The sequence below is a fragment of the Anguilla rostrata genome, chromosome 1 (genome assembly GCF_018555375.3).
Source record: "Anguilla rostrata isolate EN2019 chromosome 1, ASM1855537v3, whole genome shotgun sequence".
NCBI lineage: Eukaryota > Metazoa > Chordata > Actinopteri > Anguilliformes > Anguillidae > Anguilla > Anguilla rostrata.
The window spans coordinates 45,033,014-45,057,437 of record NC_057933.1 but is presented as its reverse complement, the minus strand read 5'-3'; the positions used below and the strand labels follow the sequence as shown (position 1 = coordinate 45,057,437).

General features: G+C 40.7%; 2 protein-coding genes across 2 annotated transcripts in view; one reads left to right on the top strand and one right to left on the bottom strand.

The window, feature by feature from the left end:
• Positions 1–7,726: 7,726 nt before the first annotated feature.
• Positions 7,727–9,783, top strand: mc2r (melanocortin 2 receptor). The gene has a single exon (XM_064312701.1). The coding sequence runs from the start codon at positions 8,012–8,014 to the stop codon at positions 8,918–8,920; it is 909 nt and encodes a 302-aa protein (XP_064168771.1). The 5' UTR covers positions 7,727–8,011; the 3' UTR covers positions 8,921–9,783.
• Positions 9,784–17,167: 7,384 nt separating this feature from the next.
• LOC135239829 (melanocortin receptor 5-like) overlaps positions 17,168–24,424 on the bottom strand; it is a 40,247-nt gene continuing 32,990 nt past the window's right edge. Inside the window, exon 2 of the mRNA XM_064308810.1 lies at positions 17,168–22,573. Within this exon, the coding sequence (XP_064164880.1) occupies positions 21,512–22,498 (987 nt within the window). The 5' untranslated portion in view covers positions 22,499–22,573 and the 3' untranslated portion in view covers positions 17,168–21,511. The remainder of the gene's footprint in view (positions 22,574–24,424) is intronic.

Here is a 24,424-nt window from a genome sequence, read left to right as displayed (position 1 = left end):
ATTGATAATTAAAAGTCACCACGGCCAAAAATAAGTGAAGAGTTGTTGTAAGCATCACTTTGGCCAATTGGCAGCAGGTTTTTTTGACATTTACCAACAGAAAATTTCAATCAGTCCCTGCTGCTTGGAGTGCAACAGCAGGCTTTGAACTGCCATGGGGCATAATTTGGCAGTTGTGTCACTTCCATATAATTCTAAGCACCTGTTAATATTTTCGCTCCACTGACTTCATGTGAAGGTGGATACATTCTTCTGAGTGTTGAGTATTTGGCTGTCACTGTGGACTAGCACATTGCTTCCTGTGCATTGGCCTCATTAATGGAGCAACAGATCAAGCGGTATTTGGAGAAATGGCAGGGAACCAATAGTTATTAGCATTTGTCCTTTCCGTAAGATTTCACTGTGAAATGCTTTGATTGCTATTTTCTTCACACAGTTTAGTGAGCTCAGCACTCAGCAAAATAACCTCAAAATTCCGAGCAAATGAGAATGAATCCATTAGTCTGCATTTGCCATTTGTATGATACAGTATATGGTTTATGATTTTTTACTCTTAGATATACTGTATATTTTAGTGTATTTCAATTATTTTGATTTGTTTAAGGGCAGCACAAAGGTGCAGTGGCTAGCTCTGTACCCTCACAGCAAGAAGGTCCATCCAGTGCATGCTGGGATAGGCTCCAGCAGCTCCCACGACCCTGACCAGGAATAAGCAGGTATAGATAATGGATGGATGGATGGATGATGTGATGGATGGTGTCACGCGCCGGCTGGGGGAAGGGCATCGTGACTCACAGACTGCTTCGTGTGCTCCCATCTTGGCCCGAACTGTGAGAGCAGACACCTTAAGCGCCTGGGTGATTCAGTTGCATCATGGTGATGTGCCTCTGCCACGGCAGAGCAATCCCCTCCTGACGAATGCACCTATACCCGTGTATGATTATTGGCATTTAAGGCTGGCTACTAAGAGTCTTCAGATGCAACTGTGATGGTAAGTCTGTGCATTTGATTTTACATTACATGCCATCGGCTGCCTCCTGCATGAAGGTGAATAAAGAATGCTTATAACCACAGAAAGGTACTCAGTGAGAGTCCATTAAAGAACTTTTGTCACTCCATGGAATATCTGTAGCATGAACATGTTTATAGGCTAACCAGCACAACTTAAAACTTTTTAATGAGTCAGTTACACCTAAGGTGTAGATGCTTTCCCAGTGTGTTTCAGTCCTCATGCATACATGGGTGTACTGTGGACCTTTTGGCCAGCAGGAGCATAGTAAGGCAAATCACAACCTGCAGCTAAAAGAGAAAATGTTCAGCAGCTACGAGGCCCGGTTGTATGATTCATCTGAAGACATTTAAAAACCAGGCATAAGCTGCAAATCAGAAAAGAGAGAATTGTTCCAGTCAAGTACCTTAATACCTTAATCTCTCTGTTTGACATGCTTGAAGAATGAATCAAATTAACATACAGGCTCACAAGTCATGCATGTCCATTTCTGACATGTAAGGTGACATAAAGGTATGTAATGCATTAATTAAACCAAATAAAAGGTAACATGAGGAGATTTGTACATTCTATAAGAATGTTTATTACTTGGGTAGTTGTTTTTTAGATTTTGTATTATGCTCAATGAACCATCGTTTCAAAATTCAGACAGCTTACACCAGGCAACAAAGTTCAAACATATTTTTGTGTTTTAACTAAAAACTACCAGCTTCCAACCATAAGGACGATACAGAATATAGCTGGTGGTCATTGCTTCAGGGGAGTGCACTTCTTGTGCCAGGTTTTGAATGCTACAAGGTCATGGGTATTTATGTGGAGCACTTACTGATAAAGTTTTTAACCCCTTCCTAAAACTGTTGCCTTGTTAGCCAAGTACAAGGTGAACCTTCACAGACATGTGAGCGCTGAAATCATGTGCAGGGATGGTGTCACGTCAGAGCGCTGCGCGTCATTGGCTGAGACTGCGAGGGCTAGCTGTCGCAAAGCTGGTGGAGCAGCCTGCCAACTGAAATTACAATCTCCCTCGTGCTTTTTAAAAGAAGCTTATTCTTTTCATTGTTACAAAAGTCTTGTTCAAAAGAAGCATACCCAGGGGTGTTATTTTTCATACATGAAATATGCTTTTTTTCAGTCAAAGCTTTTGTGTTGAATTGTAACTCCTGTCAACCTTTTGAAATCAATTCTGACATTGCTTTTAAAGGTTCAAATGAAGCGAAAAATGAAAACACTCTGTATCCTGGGCCATGTGGGGGGTTATTTATTTAGTTACAATCATCCATGTTAGCATTATAACTGAATACAAAAAGGACTGTTGCATCCCCTTCCCTCCAACAGAAGCTTGTATTGATTGAAAGCGATAGGATCACCGATATTTTTATTCCCTTTCAGCCTGACAAAGGCTATAACTGAAACTTTTGCAATCTTTCTCATTGTATTTGTTATCATATTTTCCTCTGCACCTCACATTTCTCCCTTTGTTATTTTATCATGTTATTTTTAAGGGTCTATACAGCTGCACTCTAAATAAAGCCACAGATGTGTACGGCTGCAGCGCTCCTTCATCAACATGTGGCAGGCACAGGATTAGCCTGAGAAAAGTAATGGGGATACCAAATTGAGGGGAAGGGGGAAATTGTGAGGGAGTGGGGGTTTTGGGAGACCAACCGCGACTGAACAGGGGGTTCTTTAAGCTATTCATTACATTACAGGCATTTAGCAGACGCTCTTATCCAGAGCGACTTACACAACTTTTTTACATAGCACTTTACATTGTATCCATTTATACAGCTGGATATATACTGAAGCAATGCAGGTTAAGTACCTTGCTCAAGGGTACAACGCCAGTGTCCTTACCCGGGAATCGAACCTGCGACCTTTCGGTTACAAGCGCAGTTCCTTACCCACTGTGCCACACTCCGTCCTATATTCACCAGAGGTAAAATAGCCACAAAGTCTCAAGAGACAAGGACAGCGGAAAAAATAAGGGAAAGGAAAACAATACTCCTTAGGGAGAGTATCCCAAAGAAAAGCTCTACACAACCCACGTACTGGGTAAAAAAAAAAAAAACTAAACCTTAAGGAGTATGAAAATAAAACAAAACTGCCGGAGCAGAAAACGGGGCAACTCAAAGAAAACAGACCTCGAACCGAGGCTGAAAAAGTAACACCCTAAAGAAAGAATTCTGAGCTTAGATTGTGGCGCTAACTTGTTGCCAACAATCTAATAAGCTAAAGACTGTTGTGCTAATTTTATAGCCATAACAATCCAATATCGCAACTCTACCTTTTACCTTTTACCTTTTACCTTTTACCTTTTACCTTTTACCTTTTACCTTTTACCTTTTACCTTTTACCTTTTACCTTTTACCTCGCTTGACAGAATACCGGCTCTCGTGCAACATAAGCAACACTGAAGCAAAGCTTATCAGCTTGCTTGGGGTTTAAATAGAACGCCAACAGGTGCAAATTGTAAAAAGAAAATTTGCACGTGTATAATTCAATCAACTCAATGGCCGTAATAACTGAAGAAAAGGCGCATAAAAAAACCAATGGCCGTAATAACTGAAGAAAAGGCGCAGAAGGAAAAGAAATGGTGGCATCAGCCAAAACCATGACAGAAATGAGTAAAATTAGTTTAAAACACTGGAAATGTCAAAATATATATGCAGCATCTTATTAAATGAGCAAGGCTTAAATGTGACCACGTCTGATCTTATGAAACCCGTGAAGCGTAGCAAAGTGGAGTTAGACAGTTAAGTCCCTGAAATTATATAGTATTTAGCTAGTTCATCAGATTGCTCCTGAAAAACATCTCTCTGGCTTAGATTGTCTCACAGAAGTGAACCACACCTGCTGACACTTCAAATCACCTTTGGAGTGGAAGAGGATTTATTATTACATGCAAGTGGAGAAGTGCCTTAGTCACCGTGATTGTGCTGGGTGGTACAACAGAGAAACTTGTTAAGAAGGCAGTGGCGCAAAAGTAAGGCATGGTGTTAGAGCAATAAAATCTCTTAATATTTGCACATTTCACAGTACCATGTGTTACATTTACCTCATGTGCTAGCCCTGTTTTTTTTAGGCTTTGCTGGAATTTGTTTTGTTGAAATAAAACCTCCGGTGCTTTGGCCACGTTAGGTTCTGTCTTTTGAAAAATATCTACTTGACCCTGGAGAAGAAGCTTGTGATACTAGCGAAAGGGCACTGCTCCCCCAATGCCTCAGAGTAGAGCGACAGCTTGTTCTTGGGATACTTGAACACAGACTTAGCTCAGGCCCACAGTGAACACAGACACAGCTCAGGCCCAAAGTGAACACAGACACAGCTCAGGCCCACAGTGAACACAGACACAGCTCAGGCCCACAGTGAACACAGACACAGCTCAGGCCCACAGTGAACACAGACACAGCTCAGGCCCACAGTGAACCCAGACACAGCTCAGGCCCACAGTGAACACAGACACAGCTCAGGCCCAAAGTGAACACAGACACAGCTCAGGCCCACAGTGAACACAGACACAGCTCAGGCCCACAGTGAACACTGAACAGCTCAGGCCCACAGTGAACACAGACACAGCTCAGGCCCACAGTGAACACTGACACAGCTCAGGCCCAAAGTGAACACAGACACAGCTCAGGCCCAAAGTGAACACAGACACAGCTCAGGCCCAAAGTGAACACTGACACAGCTCAGGCCCACAGTGAACCCAGACACAGCTCAGGCCCAAAGTGAACACAGACACAGCTCAGGCCCACAGTGAACACAGACACAGCTCAGGCCCACAGTGAACACTGACACAGCTCAGGCCCACAGTGAACCCAGACACAGTTCAGGCCCACAGTGAACACAGACACAGCTCAGGCCCAAAGTGAACACTGACACAGCTCAGGCCCACAGTGTACACAGACACAGCTCAGGCCCACAGTGAACACAGACACAGCTCAGGCCCACAGTGAACACAGACACAGCTCAGGCCCACAGTGAACACAGACACAGCCCAGGCCCAAAGTGAACACTGACATAGCTCAGGCCCACAGTGAACCCAGACACAGCTCAGGCCCAAAGTGAACACAGACACAGCTCAGGCCCACAGTGAACACTGACACAGCTCAGGCCCACAGTGAACACAGACACAGCTCAGGCCCACAGTGAACCCAGACACAGCTCAGGCCCACAGTGAACCCAGACACAGCTCAGGCCCACAGTGAACACAGACACAGCTCAGGCCCACAGTGAACACAGACACAGCTCAGGCCCACAGTGAACACAGACACAGCTCAGGCCCACAGTGAACACAGACACAGCTCAGGCCCACAGTGAACACAGACACAGCTCAGGCCCACAGTGAACACAGACACAGCTCAGGCCCAAAGTGAACACTGACACAGCTCAGGCCCACAGTGAACCCAGACACAGCTCAGGCCCAAAGTGAACACAGACACAGCTCAGGCCCACAGTGAACACAGACACAGCTCAGGCCCACAGTGAACACTGACACAGCTCAGGCCCACAGTGAACACTGACACAGCTCAGGCCCACAGTGAACACAGACACAGCTCAGGCCCAAAGTGAACACTGACACAGCTCAGGCCCACAGTGTACACAGACACAGCTCAGGCCCACAGTGAACACTGAAACAGCTCAGGCCCACAGTGAACACAGACACAGCTCAGGCCCACAGTGAACACTGACACAGCTCAGGCCCACAGTGAACACTGACACAGCGAACACTGACACAGCTCAGGCCCACAGTGAACACTGACACAGCACAGGCCCACAGTGAACACAGACACAGCTCAGGTCCACAGTGAACACTGACACAGCTCAGGCCCACAGTGAACACTGACACAGCTCAGGCCCACAGTGAACACAGACACAGCTCAGGCCCACAGTGAACACTGATACAGCTCAGGCCCACAGTGAACACAGACACCGCTCAGGCCCAAAGTGAACACAGATACAGCTCAACCTGAAAGTGAACCCAGACAGAGCTGAGGTCCAAAGTAAAAACAAACACAGCTCAGGCACTCTGCCCCAAAATAAATTGAAAATGGCAAATATTGATCTATGTCTATTTACAATGTTGCTGGAATGAAGTTTGGAGATGGTAAAAAAAACTATGACAAATACAGCTGCTTCTGCAATGGTGTTTTTCACCACGCCTTTATAGAAATATTTATTTATTATTTTAATTGAAAAATATTTTATTCTAGCTGGCTTGTTATTCTAAGGATCAAGCAATCCATCAGTTAGACGACGTATACCCCACAGTAGCTGCAGTTCAAATTCGGTGCATGTGCATCGATAACCCGTAAATCTAGTCTTGGTACTTATATTGGAAAGTTATTTTTGACTGTTGTTTGTGCAGTTCTAACTCACCGTGTAAATTGTTACTGAATGATAAGGATATTGCTGTCTGATTTTAGTAAGGTCATTTCATTTCATATAGCAGTTGACTGTCTGAAACATCTGAGAGACAATAGTAGTTATTGTTGTGCCATTATATTTTCAAAAAGTTAGATTAGTGGATTTGTTTCTCACGGCCAGTTTTGGTTAGGACATTTACAAATAATTATTACCACTAAAGCATCAATAGGCTCTCTTTGTAACGCCAGAACAATTAGTTCTGTTTGCGATGGAACATTATCACACCAATGTGACCTTCTTCAGTTGGATTAAAGTGAATTCCTCTAGGTTATATTCCAAATAACAAACAGAGGTTTGTTCATTGATGTGTGCAATGAGATCAGAGGGTGAGGGTGGGGAGAGACTTGTATGCATGCAGTCAAGCTTTCTCAAAGTATTAAGGCTGTTTATGACACAAAAATGTAAAATTAAAATATGGTTTTAAATTAAGCCAGTTTTTAAAAACACTTAACCCTAACCCTAACCCTAACTGCTCACACATGACAAGCATCAAACGCTGCATTCAATACCAAGCGACAACCCATGGGAAGGACCGAGTGCCGCTAGCTGTTGAAACTTGACGTCATCCATCCAGCAAAACCATTGGTTCAAAAACTACAAGAAGTGGTGATATAAGAAGGTTGTTAGCAATATAAGGCTAAATTGTGAAATACTCGCTTTGTGAAACCGAAAATCCCAGGTTTATCCCAAAATGTTCTTCCATATTTACATCTGCCTGCTTCATACAAATCGGAAATGTGATTGAACGCATTATGAAATGGCAGCTTAAAGCAAGGTCAAAGTTCAAATGATTTGAACTTTCAGGATCGCTACATGGCATTATTTTGAGCTGTGCGCTATGCCAGGCTTAGCATTGCTGCCAAGTCTGGCATCAGTGCTCCCTCCATAGGAATTTAATGGTTTGACGCCATGTTGAGTGTTTTTATACTGCTCATGTGAAGGTGGCTTTACAGAGCTGGAGGCATTCCATCTTCCTGCACCATTGTCAAGCAGATTTCCCTTTTAAAAACTCCTTTATCGCTTGTTTACTGAATCTAATCTTTGCAATTATCAGTTGGTTTCAAATGTTAAAATGGAAAACAAATCCATAAAGTTGTTAACACCTGTAGTCCAATATCTGAGAGAACTCAATGAAACCTCTCTAGCCAGTTCCAGAAAAACATTCCACCCAAAGCTCACTGTCTCCCATACTCTGTTCTCAGTGTTTCGGCTGCTTCCCAACAGTTGATAAGATAAGATATACTTTTATTGAACCCCGTGGGGTAATGTGTTGCTGGCTCAGGGTGGCTTGAGCATAAGGCTCTTTTGTATCTAAGGCTATTGCTGCACCCAATTCCTATTAATATAGTCCCATGTTTCTCTCTGCCAGTAGCATTTATACAACATCACAAAACTAATTACCCCTGTTTCCTCCTTCTAGGATTTTCAGTTTTCTTTTCATCTTTCAACATCACAAAAAAAATCATAAAATCTAAAATTGCTCACAGATTAACAGAGCCCCAAAAACATTGTGAAGACCAATCAGACAAGCCTAAACCAAAAGTGCCAATCACATCCCTTTAGCTCCACCCAAATATGGCCAACACCACAGCCCTGGCTCCCAACAAGACGGACTGTGAGGAGGTGCGTATCCCCAACGAGGTCTTCTTCACCATCGGCATGGTGAGTCTCGGCGAGAACCTTCTGGTAGTGGTGGCTGTGATCCGGAATAGGAATCTGCACTCCCCCATGTACTGTTTCATCTGCAGCCTGGCCCTCTTCAACACCATCTCTAGCCTCTCCAAGACCTGGGAAAACATCATGCTAGTATTCTCCGATGCTGGCCAGCTGAACTCCAAGGGCTTCTCAGAGCGCCAGGTGGACGATGTGATGGACACCCTGCTCTGCATGTCCTTCATGGGCTCCATTTTCAGTTTCCTGGCCATCGCCGTGGACCGCTACATCACCATATTCCACGCCCTGCGCTACCACAACATCATGACCATGAGGCGCGCGGGAATCATGCTGGCCACCATCTGGGGGCTCTGCGGCGGCAGCAGCACGATGATGATCATGTACTGCCGGGCCGCCGCCATCAAGACCTGCTTCATTGTGCTCTTCCTGGCCTGCCTGGTCCTGATCCTCTTCCTCTATGTCCACATGTTCCTTCTGGCGCGGCAACATGCCGGGAAGATCGCCTCACTGCCTGGCAACTCGCCGCGGCAACGGAACAACATGAGGGGCGCCCTGACACTCACCATCCTCTTCGGGGTCTTCATCGCCTGCTGGTCTCCATTTTTTCTCCACCTGCTGATCATCACAGTGTGTCCCCAAAACCCTTACTGTGAGTGCTACCGGTCCCTCTTCCAGGTACACCTCGTCTTAATGATGAGTCACGGGGTCATCGATCCGGCTATTTACGCGTTCCGGAGCGCTGAGCTCCGGAGCACCTTTAAAAAGATGTTCTGCTGCTCTGACTCACGGATGTGCAGTTGTTTTGTCTAAACACAGGCTTTTCAAAACCTCTTCAATTCGATTTCACACTGACCACTCACAATGACCATGACAGAACAAGAAAGTGGGACAGTTTGGCATCCATTTTGTTTTTCTCAGAGCTGAAACACACCATTGCACCAGCGCTGATTGAAAGGCTTTTTTCACTTGGATAAAAGACCCAGATTTTCAATCACATGCTTGGTCACGTGGGACATGAACAACTAATCTCTGCAAACACCAGAAAGTCTCCAATTATTCAACATTCTCAACAAGAGGACTTCAGAACACAGGAGTTTCAGTTGTTTTTCATTTGTATCTATGTATATATTTCAACAAGAATAAAAAACAGGTAATCCTCTGGGTACTCACATGCCCACGTAAATGGCATGTCTTTTTGTAAGAATCGGTCCAGTCTTAAAATAAAGTACATTATCTCCAAAACTACATACAGTACAGACGTGGTGCAAAGATTGAAATGATGAGCACATGTGTACAAACACCCTGTTCCTATGAGAGTCTCACCCTGTAAACACACAGGACATATTTATTCTGAAAAACCATTCAAAATGATTTTGTGTTTTCTTTATTTTGTGGTGATTGCATGTACTTCTGATACTGGACAAAACCAGATTTCTTTTTCCAGTCGTACCGCAGGATATCTATAACTCTTTTTGACTGAGCCCTGTATTTCAGTCACAAGGTGTCCTTTCGGTGTCCTTTTTCTGTGTACAAAATCTATTCATAAAGGTTGCTTATCACACACACTAACAATGAAACCACTTGGTTTTCTCTTGCTGTGCCCTCTGGCCTATTTGTGCTCAACTATCGGGGGAAGGGGAGGGACAGTGACAGGAATTTTTACATACAGGTGGCCATTCTTGAAGCACAATATTTAATAATGTACTACTAAATGACTAATAATAATAATAATAATAATAATTATTATTATTATTATTATTATTATTATTATTATAATGGCGTATCTTTCACCAACTACAACTTGTCTTTTGCCATCACAAACAGGTACACACACCCACACACACGCACACACACACACGCACACACGCACACACGTATGTGAGCAGGCAGTGCTCCACAATAACTCAGTTGGTTGGGTTGACCTCTCACATTAGACCTGTCTAGTGTGGTAAAAACCTGCCAGAAGTTTCATCTCACTGGCATAGCTCACAGGGTCATAGAGGTACGTAAGCCTCCTTACCACAACATGGTGATAGCCCCAAATCACAAACTATTTTCAATAATAGTTATCACAATTGTAGTGATTTATCTTTATCACTGCACACATATTGTTGTAAAGTCTAAACTTTACAACGGCATATGGGTTATAGTGCTGCACTTTGCATCAAAGCAGTAATTTAAGACAATGCTATTGTTAGATGGTAGCATCTAATTTTATGACCCTTGGGCTTTAAGGGTTTGACTCACTTTTGAATTGCACTCAAACAAGGCTTGTTTTAAATAGTCGCATACTTCCAGTGGCCCACATTCAGTACTCTAATTAATTAATGAAAGAAAACATATAATTAATCATTTAATTGTATTATGTATTGTCTTGAAGAGGCAAAACAGCAATTATCTTCTGTGTCATTAGATATCACTAGATGGCAAAACTAGATGGACAAGACAATATGGCAAAAATAAGGGTAAGGAAACAAGAGAAACTTCAAAGGAAAGATTTCAGCACAACTGGTAAAAAAATATCATATGACACTTGTTTGCTTCTCTAAAATAACTTTTCAAGAAGGTACACCAGACCTGGTAAAACTATAAAGCATCTTTGATTTGACATCATTCAATTTCAATACATTTTCACAGACAAAGTAGGCTTTGTGTGTAGACACATATGTGACAGGTGCTGGTGTTTTGGTCCGCAAGTAGGGCAACGTCATTTTTCAGTTTTTTACAGATTACGAAAATGCAGATTATAAGCTTTCAAATGATGTGTCATACATTGAAATCTGAAAATAGTTGAAGAAGATATGCTTATTTGAATGTTGGTACTCCTAAAATCAAGTAGCAGAGAAAATCCCCTTGAAAGATCTTGAACTTTTCACACTTCTCACAGGGAGATAATGGGTGAGAACAATAGCTAGTTAACTCCACCCCAACCACTCCCCCACTAGAGTACCTGTAAATCCTTGCCCATTTAGGGGTTACCCTATTTAAAGCTTTATACCTCCAGATGTGAATACCACAGAGACTAGAAAAATGTCTTAAATGAAGCAATACATTTGTACCATTTATAATATTAGATTACTTTATATTCATAATTTTGTAAGAAATAAAGTGCCACAAATGCAATGGTCAAGGCAAAAAATCTAAAATGAATTTGCTCCTTTTTTAGTTCACAATGAAATATTGGGAGATTGCGGGTTAAAGTATACATGTCTGGGTCAAAAACTTCTTGACCACAAGTTCATAAAATCTAAGGGTGGATATGTAGAACTATTAAAGATCTATGAAGCAAAAACTAAGCAGTGTACCCAGCATCTCCAAATCTACCCACAATGTCTAAATTATTAACACTGGTCTAAAATAGCTAAGGGTCCAGAAACAAATCCAAAATCTCTCCAAAAAGGAATATAATGCTTTTTGTCCATTGTAAAGCATATGAGCCCCTTATGAAGGTTTAAGATGAAACATAGATATAATTTAAACATAATGCAAACATATAGTCACACAATGCTGCACAGTACCTAAATGTGTAATAATTAACTCTTGTATGTAGCCTATTTCTATACTCTATACACTCCTATGTTTTCTTGTATTTTTCAGCCGTCCACCACGTTTTGGCAATGTTTCAACACTCTCCTCATCACTGTTGTATGCGTCACAAAAACCATTACACTACTAACTAACGCTTACATTACAGTGTGAAATATCCACATTACATAATACCATTAACCTATTTAAAGACACTCAATTTCTAAAATAACGTAATAACCGAAATATTTTGAGCAGTAATACTTACATAGCAATGATGAAATCTTATCTATGTTCAGTAGATGGAGACAGAGACAGTAAATCAATGATAGTTATATCCGCTTCTGTTTTGCTCCAGAAAACGATGTCAGATAGGTCTATCAGCAAACATATGGCTTAGCTATGCCCAGAAGTCCTCAATAATAATGGTATTTTCCAAGGAATTACGAAAAATCGTTAGGTGCAACGTCTTTTAATGCTACCATATAGAGCGAATGCCATGGTAAGAAAATGTTCGGTTACGCTAACCTATAAAACGCTATTCCAAAAGCAAAATTAGACATGTTATACATCGTTAGAAAGCTTATACTCTCACCTACTGATTGAGCGTCCGCCATTTTAGCAACCTCACACAGTAAACAAACATAGGCTACTACCACACGGCTTTATTTATGGGCGGTGGCTTGACCGAAACAAAGTGACAATAGCCAACGAAATCAAACATGCTAATTAAACTGCACCCCCATCACGCCTCCAAACCCCGGCTGTAAGAATCACTAAAACAAGCCGACTTTGTTTTATTTGAAAATTGATACACAGCTAAATAGCCTGTTAGATAAAGAGTCAACTTTGAAGACAAAAGTAATAACAGTATGTAGTGTTATTATATTGATCATTATATTTACAATATTATTTACACTATATGATCAAATGCATGTGGACACCCCTTGGTCTGGGGCTATTTTTCATGGTTAGGGTTAGGTGTAGTGTCTAGCATAAAGACTTCTCAGAAAAGTGGAGGTAGTTATAGCAGCAAAGGGTGTACCAACACCATATTAATTCCCATAATTTTAGATTAGATGTTGGATGTCAGGTGTCCACATACTTTTGGCCACATAGTGCATCCTATTGTATAAATATAAAATAAATTATGAGACTTGTTGAAAAATTCTGACCAAAACTTAATTTAAAGTATAAATTTAAAGTTGCATAAATTTAAAGTCATCAGTAATACTGTCTGCACAATGCACTGCACTTCATAGTCAGTTTAATATACATTACATGGCCAAAAGTATGTGGAAACTGACATCCAACATCAAAATTATGGTAATTAATATGGTGCAAGTCGGTGCACCCTTTGCTGCTATAAAAACCTCAGCTCTTCTGGGAAGGCTTTATATTAGATGTTGAAGCATTTCTGCAGGGATTTGATTCCATTCAGCCAGAAGGGCATTAGTGAGGTCAGGCACTGATTGGGCAATTAGGCCTGGCCCGCATTTTTGTCTTACATGCTGTAGTTTTTTTTAAAAAGTTTTTTTATTTCATTAGGGGTTCATTGCATAAAGTAGTTGATAATGAAGGTGAGGAACTATTTTTTTTTTTTAATTATGAAAGCATTTCTTCTATTTATAATTGACTTCAGTGTCCATCTGGTAGGGGTGGTGGTGGAGTTCATGGAGTTCATACTATGCAGTTCAGAGTAAGGATGAGTATGAATTATGTTTTGATTTATAAAAACATTTTGCCTATGTTTAAAAGTTGATTTTCCTTTTCCTTTACCAGAGTTTATAAAATTATTTTATGACTATATAACATATAGGTCATTGTTTGTTAAATATTGCTTTAAAAAGCAAATAACCCGTTGTTAAAACTGGATTATTATTGATGTCACTGTAAAACCATGACTTCAATGCTTAAATATCTGAACAATAGCAGTGGCAGTGATTATAATGATACAAATCTGGGATTTTTGGCATTTAATACTGCCTCCGTGTTAAACTCCCCTCTTTTCCAGTTTACACTCTGCCCACTTCTGTTTTTTGTCCAAATACAAAATACAAATACAAATAATTTTGTTGGTTGAACAAATACAGATACAAATACAAATAGTGGCATATCTCTCCACCTCTACTGGCCTAGTCAAGTTCTTTCACACAAATGTTGACTAAACCATTTCTATATGGACCTCACTGTATGCCCGAGGCATTGTCATGCTGAAACAGGAAAGGGCCTTCCCCAAACTGACCACCAGGGCCTTGCTACAAAGTTGGAAGCACATAATGATATAGAATGTCATTGCATTATGATTTTCCTTACTGGAACTAAGGGGCCTATCCCAAATCATGAAAAACAGCCCCTGACAAAGGGGTGACCAGATACTTTTGGTCATTTAGTTTATTTTCCCCATGCTTCTATTCAGTTAATAGCATTTACAATTTCCCTGTAAATAATGTGATGAGTAAAACAATTAACCCATCCAGTGCTCTGCAGTTATTTTTTGAAAAGTATAGAGAGTTGACTAATGGAGCGAAGGTCTAAGAATTGTATGCGCTATTAGGGTTGCCAGATGCTTGATTTTGGAACGGAATGTCTGGTTTTCAACGTATTATTACAAGTCTGGTTTGTGGTCCCGACTGGATAATATAAATATCCAGTATGAAAACTGATTGTAATTTGACCACAAGTTTGTAATTAATTCAATCGTCCATCTACATTTTTTCCTCCTTCTCCTTATCCCCCCCAGTCTGCCACTGGTTCCCAAGTTCCAATGCCCTAACCCCACCCAGGTCTGCAATATCAGTTCAGATAGCTAAACCCCGACCCAGACAATCTCCAAACGTTCATAGTAACCCTATGCATTATACAAATTGTCTTACTACAAATTATTGTCTTATTAAATAGCAACTGTATTCATATACTAATATATGACCTACATGGTGTTCTCCAGCCTGTCACCTCAAGATTAAAGAATGAAAGATTTAAAAATGCAGTCACATCACAGAAAATCTTTTCTGTATCTGATTTTTAAATGCTTGTGTGATGGCCATCATTTTAATAAGTCAGAAGCAGACCTCATTTATTTTAAAATAAACATACAGTGAGCTCCATAATGTCTGGGACAAAGACATATTTTTTCTTGATTTGGCTCTGTACACAAGTTTAGATTTGGCATCAAACTATTTACATGTGGTTAAAGTGCAGATTTTCATTTAAAAAAAAATACATTTTGGTTTCACCATGTAGAAATTACAGCACTCTTGTTTACAAAGCCCCTCCATTTCAGGGCACCATAATGTTTGGGACAAATGGCTTCCCAGGTGTTTCTGATTAGTCAAGTGTGTTAAATTGCTTCCTTAGTGCAGGTATAAGAGAGCTTTCAGTATCTAGTCTTGATTATTGGCTTTTGACTGTCCTTGGAGTCTGTTATTGGCAAATATGAGCATGAGGACCAGAATTGTGTTAAAGTCAAGGAATCCATCACGAGGCTGAGAAATAAAATAAAAAAGAGTCAGAGACATAGGCTAAACCGTAGGCCAATATCAACCGTTAGGAACATCATTAAGAAGAAAGAAAGTACTGGTGAGCTCCGTAATCACAAAGACCCTGGTGGGCCAAGGATGACCTCTACAGTTCATGACTGAAGAATTCTCACCATAATGAAGAAAAAACCCCCAAGCACCTGTTTCAACCACTAGTTAGGTGCAAAAACAGGATGGCCAGGTTCAGAGCAAAGGTAAGAGCAAAATGTGGAGGCCAAAGGAAACTGCCTGAGATCCAAAAATAATAAACTACTGTAAATTAAGGAATGCAAAATAAACACAAAAAATGTAATTACACTTCTGTTATTGAGACTTTGCTTTCCCTCTCGCTGTCACATAAATGACTCCCCGGTCTCAGACAACTGCAGTGAAAAAAGCACACTTAAATCCAGGGATGGGATCAGGAATTGCACCCCTAGGTACATGCCTACTTAACCAGTAGGGGTGTCCCTCAGATTGCCCTAATTCCCCCCAATCCACCCCCCCAATAAAATAGCACCAAACCAATATACGTACTGCAAATTCTCAACAAACAGGCCTACAGTGCCAAGTGTACACAAGGCAAAGTGTGACTTTGCATGATACATCCAAGTTTATTCATCACAATTTGCTCTTTATTTCCACACACACTGCTCTTTCAAAGGAACGTTTTTATTGCTCACACTTTTTAAACAGTCTCAGTGTACTCCATTTTTCTTCAGCTAGATCTGTAAATAAAGAGATTCATTGTAAGATTCAAAAACTGTAATGTGAAAAGGAAGTGCACCCTCTTTCAATTCTATGGTTTTACACGTTTTCGGACATAACTAACCCTCATCTATTCCTCACCAAGACCAGTATATTTTTATAACAGTATATAAAGCTTAACCACATAAGACAAATAACATAAAATATTTTACTTTGTAAGTATTTAGTCGTACAAAAATAAGCCAACCCTTTAGCAGCAATCATTTTGAGCAATTCTGGCCAACTCCTCATTCATGCACAGTTCTCTTGCTAAAGGTCGCATAACGTCTCAAAGGGATTGAGGTCAGAATTTAGACTTGGCTATTCCAAAACTCTTATTGGTTTATTTTTCAGCCATTCAGCAGTTTTGTTGGTGTGTTTAGGATCATTGTCCTGTTACATGACCCACTTTCAGCCAAGCTTTAGCTGGTAGCCTCACATTTTCGTCTAGAATATTCTGGTATAGAGAGAAATTTACTATCGACTCACTGATTGTGAGGCGTCCAGGTCCTGTGGCTGCAAAACAAATCCTCACCCCTCCACCGCCATGCAGGCTGGCGTGAGGTTCTTGTGGTGATTTGTGGTGCATGTTTTCCTCCAAACATGGCGTTGTGCACTACGGCCAAACAACTCCACATCTGTCTAGAGGACTGTGTTTCAGAGGTCTTGTGGTTCATTCACGTGAAATTTTGTTAACCCATGCTGTGCAGCAATGCCTTTTTTGTTTGTTTTTTTTTTTTGAAGAGAAGGGGTTTTCTCTGAGCTACCCTTCAATGAAATCCATACTCATTTCATAATGATGGAGTCAGGGATTTCTTTACCATGTTGACAGATGCCTGGAAGTCCTTCGATTTAGCATTAGGGTTCCTTGCAGTCATCATACAGTCTGACCTTCGGGTGAATTTGCTTGGGACACCCATCCTGGGTAGATTAGCAACTGTTTTGAATGTTCTCCATTTGTGCATGATCTTTCTCACTGTGAAATGGACTTGATATTGTTTGGAAATGGATTCCCATTGTGCTTTTTTCACATCACTGTATGAATTCAATTAATATAGCCTGATAAATATGATTAAAGCCCAGAATCATTGGAGCTACTGTGGCATTGTGCCTTGAAATTCAATTATGAATTTAAGAGGTAAGTAGTTCACAATTAGTTTAGTTAGAAAGTGGAAATTTGAGCAATATAGTCATTGTTGATGAATATAATCATATAGAACATAAATATCATTTATCAAGAGGGAAAGCAGGAATCAGAAATACAATCTAATACAACACAGCTTTTATTGTCCAGAAAAGGCTGGGAAATTGTCTTCAGCCTCACCTCAGACACAATAAAACATGCAATAACAACATAACCCTCCGGTACAATACACAGAGACAAGAACATAGCACATGCTTACTTCAAACAGTTCACCTAGCCTGTTGAGGAGGTTTGATAGGACAAAAGGCCTCGTATACAGGTTTCTTTTTGCCATGGGAATTCTAAACAGGCATCCACTTGCTTCTGTTGTGGACCAGCTGTGTAAGAGGTCCCAGCCAATTTAATTTAGCTTTTTATGTTACAAACCACACTGTAGTGTTAACCATCGGGGCTGCTTTCAACGAGGCTGATATAAACCCTGTCTAAATCACCCTGGCTCAAACCAAACCCATTCAACTTCCTAATTAATGAACAATGTCTATCTGTATAGTTTGTCATCAGTGTGTGTACCTACATACGCACTACAATCTTAATAGGTTGGAACCTGATCTATATATTATGGTCATTCACCACCTGATGTTTATAAAATCAAACCAGCAAGGGCAATCATCAGCATATTTACATACTTTCCCTGTACTTCCCTGCTCAAAAGTGAAGTCACAGCTGCGAATGCATAGGGCTGGAAATTATATTTTAAGTTCTAAAATTATGCTCAGAAAATTAGGTCTACAGCATTTATGGAGAAATATCTAATGAATCATCATTTTGCATTTTCATTGAATTAATATCTGCTCTAATATTTCTCCAATGTCTGGACAAGAATGACAATCGTGCAAATGGGGCTTTGAAGCACTAACTATTGAATACACTAGTAACCACAAAAAACTATGATGGAAGCACATCCAATCTACACCCTCATTTCACCACTAGCTCCAGACGTATGCGAGGGTTGCAGCGTCAAGACAGATGTGCGTTGTATCATTCAAACCTTTATTTGAATCTACAGTGTACCTGGTCAGGTGAATCTTTCTATGTAAGCAAATAGGCTACATATCTCGCAGTCATTGTTTTTCATTGTTAATTTATAACACCTAGCTGTTACAGTAAGTAAAAATCATACAGTAGTGACACAGAGCTGTTGACAAGTAGCTAAATGAGAGCTTACATACAAACAAACAAACAGTGTGATTCAAAGAGCAGGGATCTCATAGAGATATTCCACCATAGGGTGAGCACCTAATTAAGGTGTCAAAACACAGCCATGAGGGGCTCCTGTACTTAAAACTCCCTCATCAGGAAACACTCCCTTGATACAGACTATATAAATGTTCTTAATCCACTATACTAGGCCCCCATTCACATTCAAGTCCAGCAGCCCCGTGCAGAAGTATGTGAATTTGCATTGTGCTAAATTCTGACCTAAAATCCATTTTAAAAGTTCCCACATAAGATGGGAGTTGTAAGTGGCTGGCAAAACTGTTGACCGTGATAATAGTTGTGTCCTCGGTTCCTCTGTGTGCTTTGTAAACAGTTGGTAAAGTGTCCAGTTTGTTTGCTATTGACGAGTTAAGAGGTCCTCACTGTTCTCTCCTCGCACTTTGCCAGTGTGGAAGTAAGAGCAACAGGGCAAAAGTCATTCAGTGGTTAAGACCATGGCATTGTTGCTACTAGAATCAGGGCATAAAAAACTGAAAAGTTGAGTCAAAACACCTTTCAGTGCATACTTTCCGAACACTACCATGTTAGCTAACAGGCTAACAGGTCAAGATGCTTTATGGTGCTTAATGCATAAGAGGCAGTGACCCGCCTATCCTTCTAATTGTTGTACTGTGCAGCTCCTGAAGACAAATAGTTTTGCTTTCATTTCTAAAACCAACAGAATCCAACCAAAGCACGCCTGAAAATAAAGGTGTATTTATATATATATGTATTTGGATAAAATCATATTTATATATTTTACCAAATCAGCACAACAAACACTATAATTAATTATAGTGGTCAATTTAAAACATTTTCTTACAATATTCCATTACACAAATGTAAATAGAGCTACAATAGATCTTAATATTACAATGGTTTCTTTATCACTTTCTCACAGCCTCTTGTAGAACTCAGCCCCATCCCACCTCAAAAAATAGGACAGAATTATCCTCTGATAAACACATATCACACGATTATTTGAACCTCAGGAAGCAATAACTTTGAAAAATGCAAAGAATTTAGAAGAAAAAATAAGCGCTATAAATGGATGTAAATTGAGACTGCATTTATTTGTTTTAACATTGACCTTCCTGAAACCAATGCACCATACAGAGTTCACTCAGACACCACAAAATACTTCCTTGTTTTCATAGAGGTACATTTTTCTAATGGCAAACAAAGTTTTGTTTCTCATTTGCAGATTAATCTCTGTAAGAAAAATGCAGAAAATGAACAGGAGTAAAAATCATTAATTTCATTTTCATTATATATGTTTTGTGGTGTCCGAACAGCAAAAGATCAATTTCATTCATGTGAATGAAGACCATCGTATGCCAAGAAAAGTTATGAATCAATAAAAAACTAAATGTTTGGTGGATGGATTGTATTATTTGACACTTTATTGGATCATATTCACGTCTCAGTCTGATCTATGTGCTGTACTGTAAAAAAAAGTATTCTTGTTTCTTTTGCTTAAATACTGTCAATAAAGCAAATCTGTTTTCTAGTGCTGCAGTGTTTTTTGGCTGGGGAATTATATGAACTTATTCTTTGCTCTCGAGCATGGATACTCAAATCTGGACTTCAAATCCAAATCCAGCTCTGGTTTTCTTTTCCCCCAGGTAATTGACTGAACCATTAGTGCTAATGACTGACCAGACTGTATTCACACCTGACTCCCGAGTAAAGGGAGGGTGGAAACCCACCAGTTCTTGAACCTTGTGGGCCATGATTCGAGAAACAGGGATCTAGGGTATTCATTGCACTCAGCTACATTCATTTGGTACAATTTTTTTTACCTTACATTAATTATCTATATTACCTCTCACGGTCCTGGCACTGATAGTAATTGAAAGGATAGTTAGGGTTAGGGTTTTTTTAATGTTATTTTTTTCATCTGTAAGCATATGTTTTTGATTGGCCAGGACATTTTTTTTGTGTAGAGTAAACAGTGTGGAGTATTTCAGATATTTATAGAATTTTATGACAACCTGCCAACCTTACAATCCCTAATATAGGGGCATTTGGGTTTTTTGTCTAAAGCCAGAAAATAACCTTCAACTAATTCAAAAGCAGCTTTTATAGAGACTATATTACCAAAGACTGTGCATATGAATAGATTCATTTTATGGTGTTTATTCACCATTGTTTTTTGTGCTCCTCTGGCCAAGCAGTAGCCAATCGCACTGGCTGAGCTCAGTGGGCACATGACCAAAATGAGCTAATCAAAAGTATCTAAAAAATCCTTCATTTCTCATGAAAACTGGGCAAATCTAAAAATACAAAAAAATCAAAAAGTGACATATCCATTTAATGGGCACAATAAAAGGCTTGCGTGGTGTATGTCAGGCAGAAGCACTGGTATTCTTTTCAGAGAGAATTCTTACTGCACATCACTGCCATTTTGACAGCAGAAAGCTTTCACATAAATTTGACTTTCTGTCACACTTCATGTTGCTTGAGCGCTTTAAGTGTCAAGCAGAAACCTCAGATGAAACAAAATTGTTCAGAAACTGTTCATCATCTAAGGCGTGACTTGACTATCTGTTTCTATATCAAAGAGAAAGGCCCTGACTATCAAAAAGTATATTCACATAAAGCAAGTGCAAGTGGGCTGGGAGATGCCACTCTGTGAGTTAGGTGTCACTCATGAGACCCATAGAAATTGGGGCAAAAAGGATGTCAAAGTATTTTGGTTTTGTTGGAAATTTGCAAGTAAACTCCCGTGGTCCTAAGACTTGCTAATACTAGAGTATAGCCCCCATATCTATGGGCACGACTGGGTCAATCACAGGTGTTGGCACAATAATCCTCCATGATGGACACTTGTACAAAATGTACGGGACTTCGTATTGGACATGAAAGTTTTAACATTCTGAATTAGGGGTTTCAGGGTTTTATGTTTTTGAATAAATTATTGTAAATTTATCATGGACACTGGCGTCCATGTACAGATACATTGCTGACCCCAGTTCAAATATGTATTTGAAATGCTCTTTAGATACCTATAAAACATGAAAACACACAAGCAGATCCAAGAATTTTCAAGAAAACACGTTGCCATTCAAAAATTAAAACCGTATGAAAAAATGCATGAATTAATTTTGTTCTGAATACTCTTTTTTATATAGTCAGTAATCCACAGAAATTGTTCTGATGTGTAAAAGGTTGAAACTCTTCAAATAAATATTTGACCAAGGTCAGGTCCTAATACTTGCTGGAGAGTCCACAGACGTTGCGCAGGCTGTAGCAGCAGATGATCTCCTTGAAGGTCTTCCTCATCTCCTGGCTTCGGAAGGCGTAGATGAGCGGGTCGATGACCGAGTTGCACATGATGAGGATGAGGTACATGTTGAAGTGGGACATGAAGCAGACGCAGTAGAGGTTGCGCGGGCAGGTGATCATGAGGATGAGGTGGAGGAAGAAGGGCGCCCAGCAGACCACGAAGATCCCCAGGAGGATGGTGAGGGTGATGGCGCCCTTCATGCTGGTGCGCTGGTGGATGGAGTTGTAGCCGGGCAGGGCGGCGATGCGCTTGACGTGGGAGCGCGCCAGCATGAACATGTGGCTGTAGAGCGAGGCCATGAGCACCAGCATGGCGAAGAACATGGACACCAGGCAGATGACCACCGGCGTGGTGTCCGAGTAGATGATGAAGACGATGCCGCAGCCCGTGCAGAAGGTCCAGATGCCGCCGATGATGAGGCCCGCCCGCCGCACCGTCATGATGTTGTGGTAGCGCAGGGCGTAGAAGATGGTGACGTAGCGGTCCACGGCGATGGCGAGCAGGCTGCACATGGAGGCCACCACCGAGATGCAGATCATGGAGTCGAAGACGTTGTCCATCTGCCGGATGAAGTGCTCTTCCACCACCAGCTGCCGGTTGTTGAGCAGGTAGATGATGATGGTCTCCCAGGCGTTGGAGACGCTCACCAGCATGTCGGCCACCGCCAGGCTGCAGACGAAAAAGTACATGGGCGAGTGCAGGTTCTTGTTCTTGATGATGGCGGAGATGACCAGGATGTTCTCCAGGAGGCTGATGATGCCCAGGATGAGGAAGACCTCGGTGGCGATATGGAGCTGCTCACAGGCCGTGGGCTTGGTCTTGCCCGTGACCTCGGTCAGGTTGCGGAGCGAGAAAGTGGTGTTGCCAAATGCAGCCTCCAGCAGCGGCGGCCCCTCGGACGTGTTCATTTTGGCGGATGGTCGCGGTGGAACTCTTCCTCCTTGGGCTCACCTCAGGGTTTTTATGTGCGGTACATCGTCACACTGTGTGAAAAGAAAAACACTGAGTTTTTATTCTTATTTATTAGTGAGCACTTTGTGAGAATTAGTGAGAAACTTTGTGCCAACATATATTTTCAAACCTGAACAAAATCGACTGTGATGTATTTAATCCACACTAATACAAGATTACCAGGTATTACACAAAATCTCATGATGTTACACCCCATGGCATTAATTTAATGAGCATTCTTATCTAAGCAAAGTAAACTGTGCACAACAGGATTAAAAAGGTAAGAAACAGAAAAGGATAGATAGGTACAACAAATACATTAAAACACCTTGTGTCATTAATGCACTCATCATAAAATTTTGGTGAACAACCCCAAGAAGATCAGCTATTAGCCATTCTTTTTGTATAATATGACCATAAAAATACTATAAATTATTTAAATTTTTTAATGGGGTAACAAAGAAGACCGCAAGACAGCTACTGTATGCAATTAGTGTGTTAAAGTAGTTTTCTGTATATTAAAATTCTTCATTTAAAACAACACAAATTTTGGGGCAACAGCATTTCAATCGGGTGACCAGTTTGAGCAATTGGAATGTGCTGTTACCCTGAACAAGCTAAAAAAAACTGCGATTTATGATATTGGAAGCCATTTTCTTTCCTACAGGCATAACAAACAAGCACTGTTCATCAAAACATGACTAACTGAATAAAGACCCCTTTCTTTCATTCTGGAGTGGGAGGCTTCTAGTTCCCTTCAAGTTCTGCGAATCAGAGAAGCTTCTAATGACCTAAAGGATCCACAGGAAGGGTGGCTTTTGCATTCCTGGAGCTCACACAGAACAGCTTGTCCGCAATCTTCCCAGGCGTGCTCATGTCACACCCTACTGCGTCTCATTTCACTGGCTATCAGTTCTACCCACCATACTTCCAATCAGTGAGACCACACCATGGTTCCCCTCCCATTCCCACTCAATAGTACTCCCTTCTTTTGCATTAATTCTGTTTAAGGTATTTTTATGCTTCTGTGTTTCTCTTCTTTGAGTTTGTTATGCATGCAGTCTGTATGCATTTAGAATTTGTTCTTGGTTAGCATAGTTAACTATTATCACTGGTCTTGGAATGTTGTTAGCCAGGTCTGCTGCTATTGATCACATTAATAAGGTGAATGCACTTATGTTTCTCACCGGATAAGAGAATCTATTGAATTAATGTAATGTAATTTTCAAAGCTTGTTTCAGCACTGTGTGTTAGCCACCAAAGGTGCCAAGCAACCAGTTGAATTTCATGTGACATTAAACTCTGCTTTAAATGCCACTGGCGTAGCCCACAGATGGAAAAAGAAAACTTATTTAGGGAACCTTCAGTTTGAGTTTATTGGAGCAAAGAAATGCTGGACACAAGGACAAGGTAACTGCCTTCTTGCACTGTTGATGACTTTAAAAGGTAGTTTGGCACTTTTCACATAATTATTTTTGATTTAGCCATAATTCTGTTGACCTTAACCAACATTTAATGAGAGCAGGCAGGGAACATGTAACATACTCCAGAGAGCATGACAAGGCAGGATGCACCCTGTCACAGCTCAGACAGGCACCAGAACTTAAGGGAAATCTCGTTTGTTAGCCCAGTACTTTTGCTTCACCTACATTATAATATGAAAGTTATTGTAACCTCAGTCAATTCCTTGTTTTACTGATATCACGTCTCTTTTCAGAATACGAAATAAATCTAAATTAAATAGTATTAAAGATATGCCACACAATGACCTCATTACATTACAGGCATTTAGCAGACGCTCTTATCCAGAGCGACGTACAACAAGTGCAAGTCATTAAATCAAATCAAATCAAATCAAATTTTATTTGTATAGCGTATTTTAC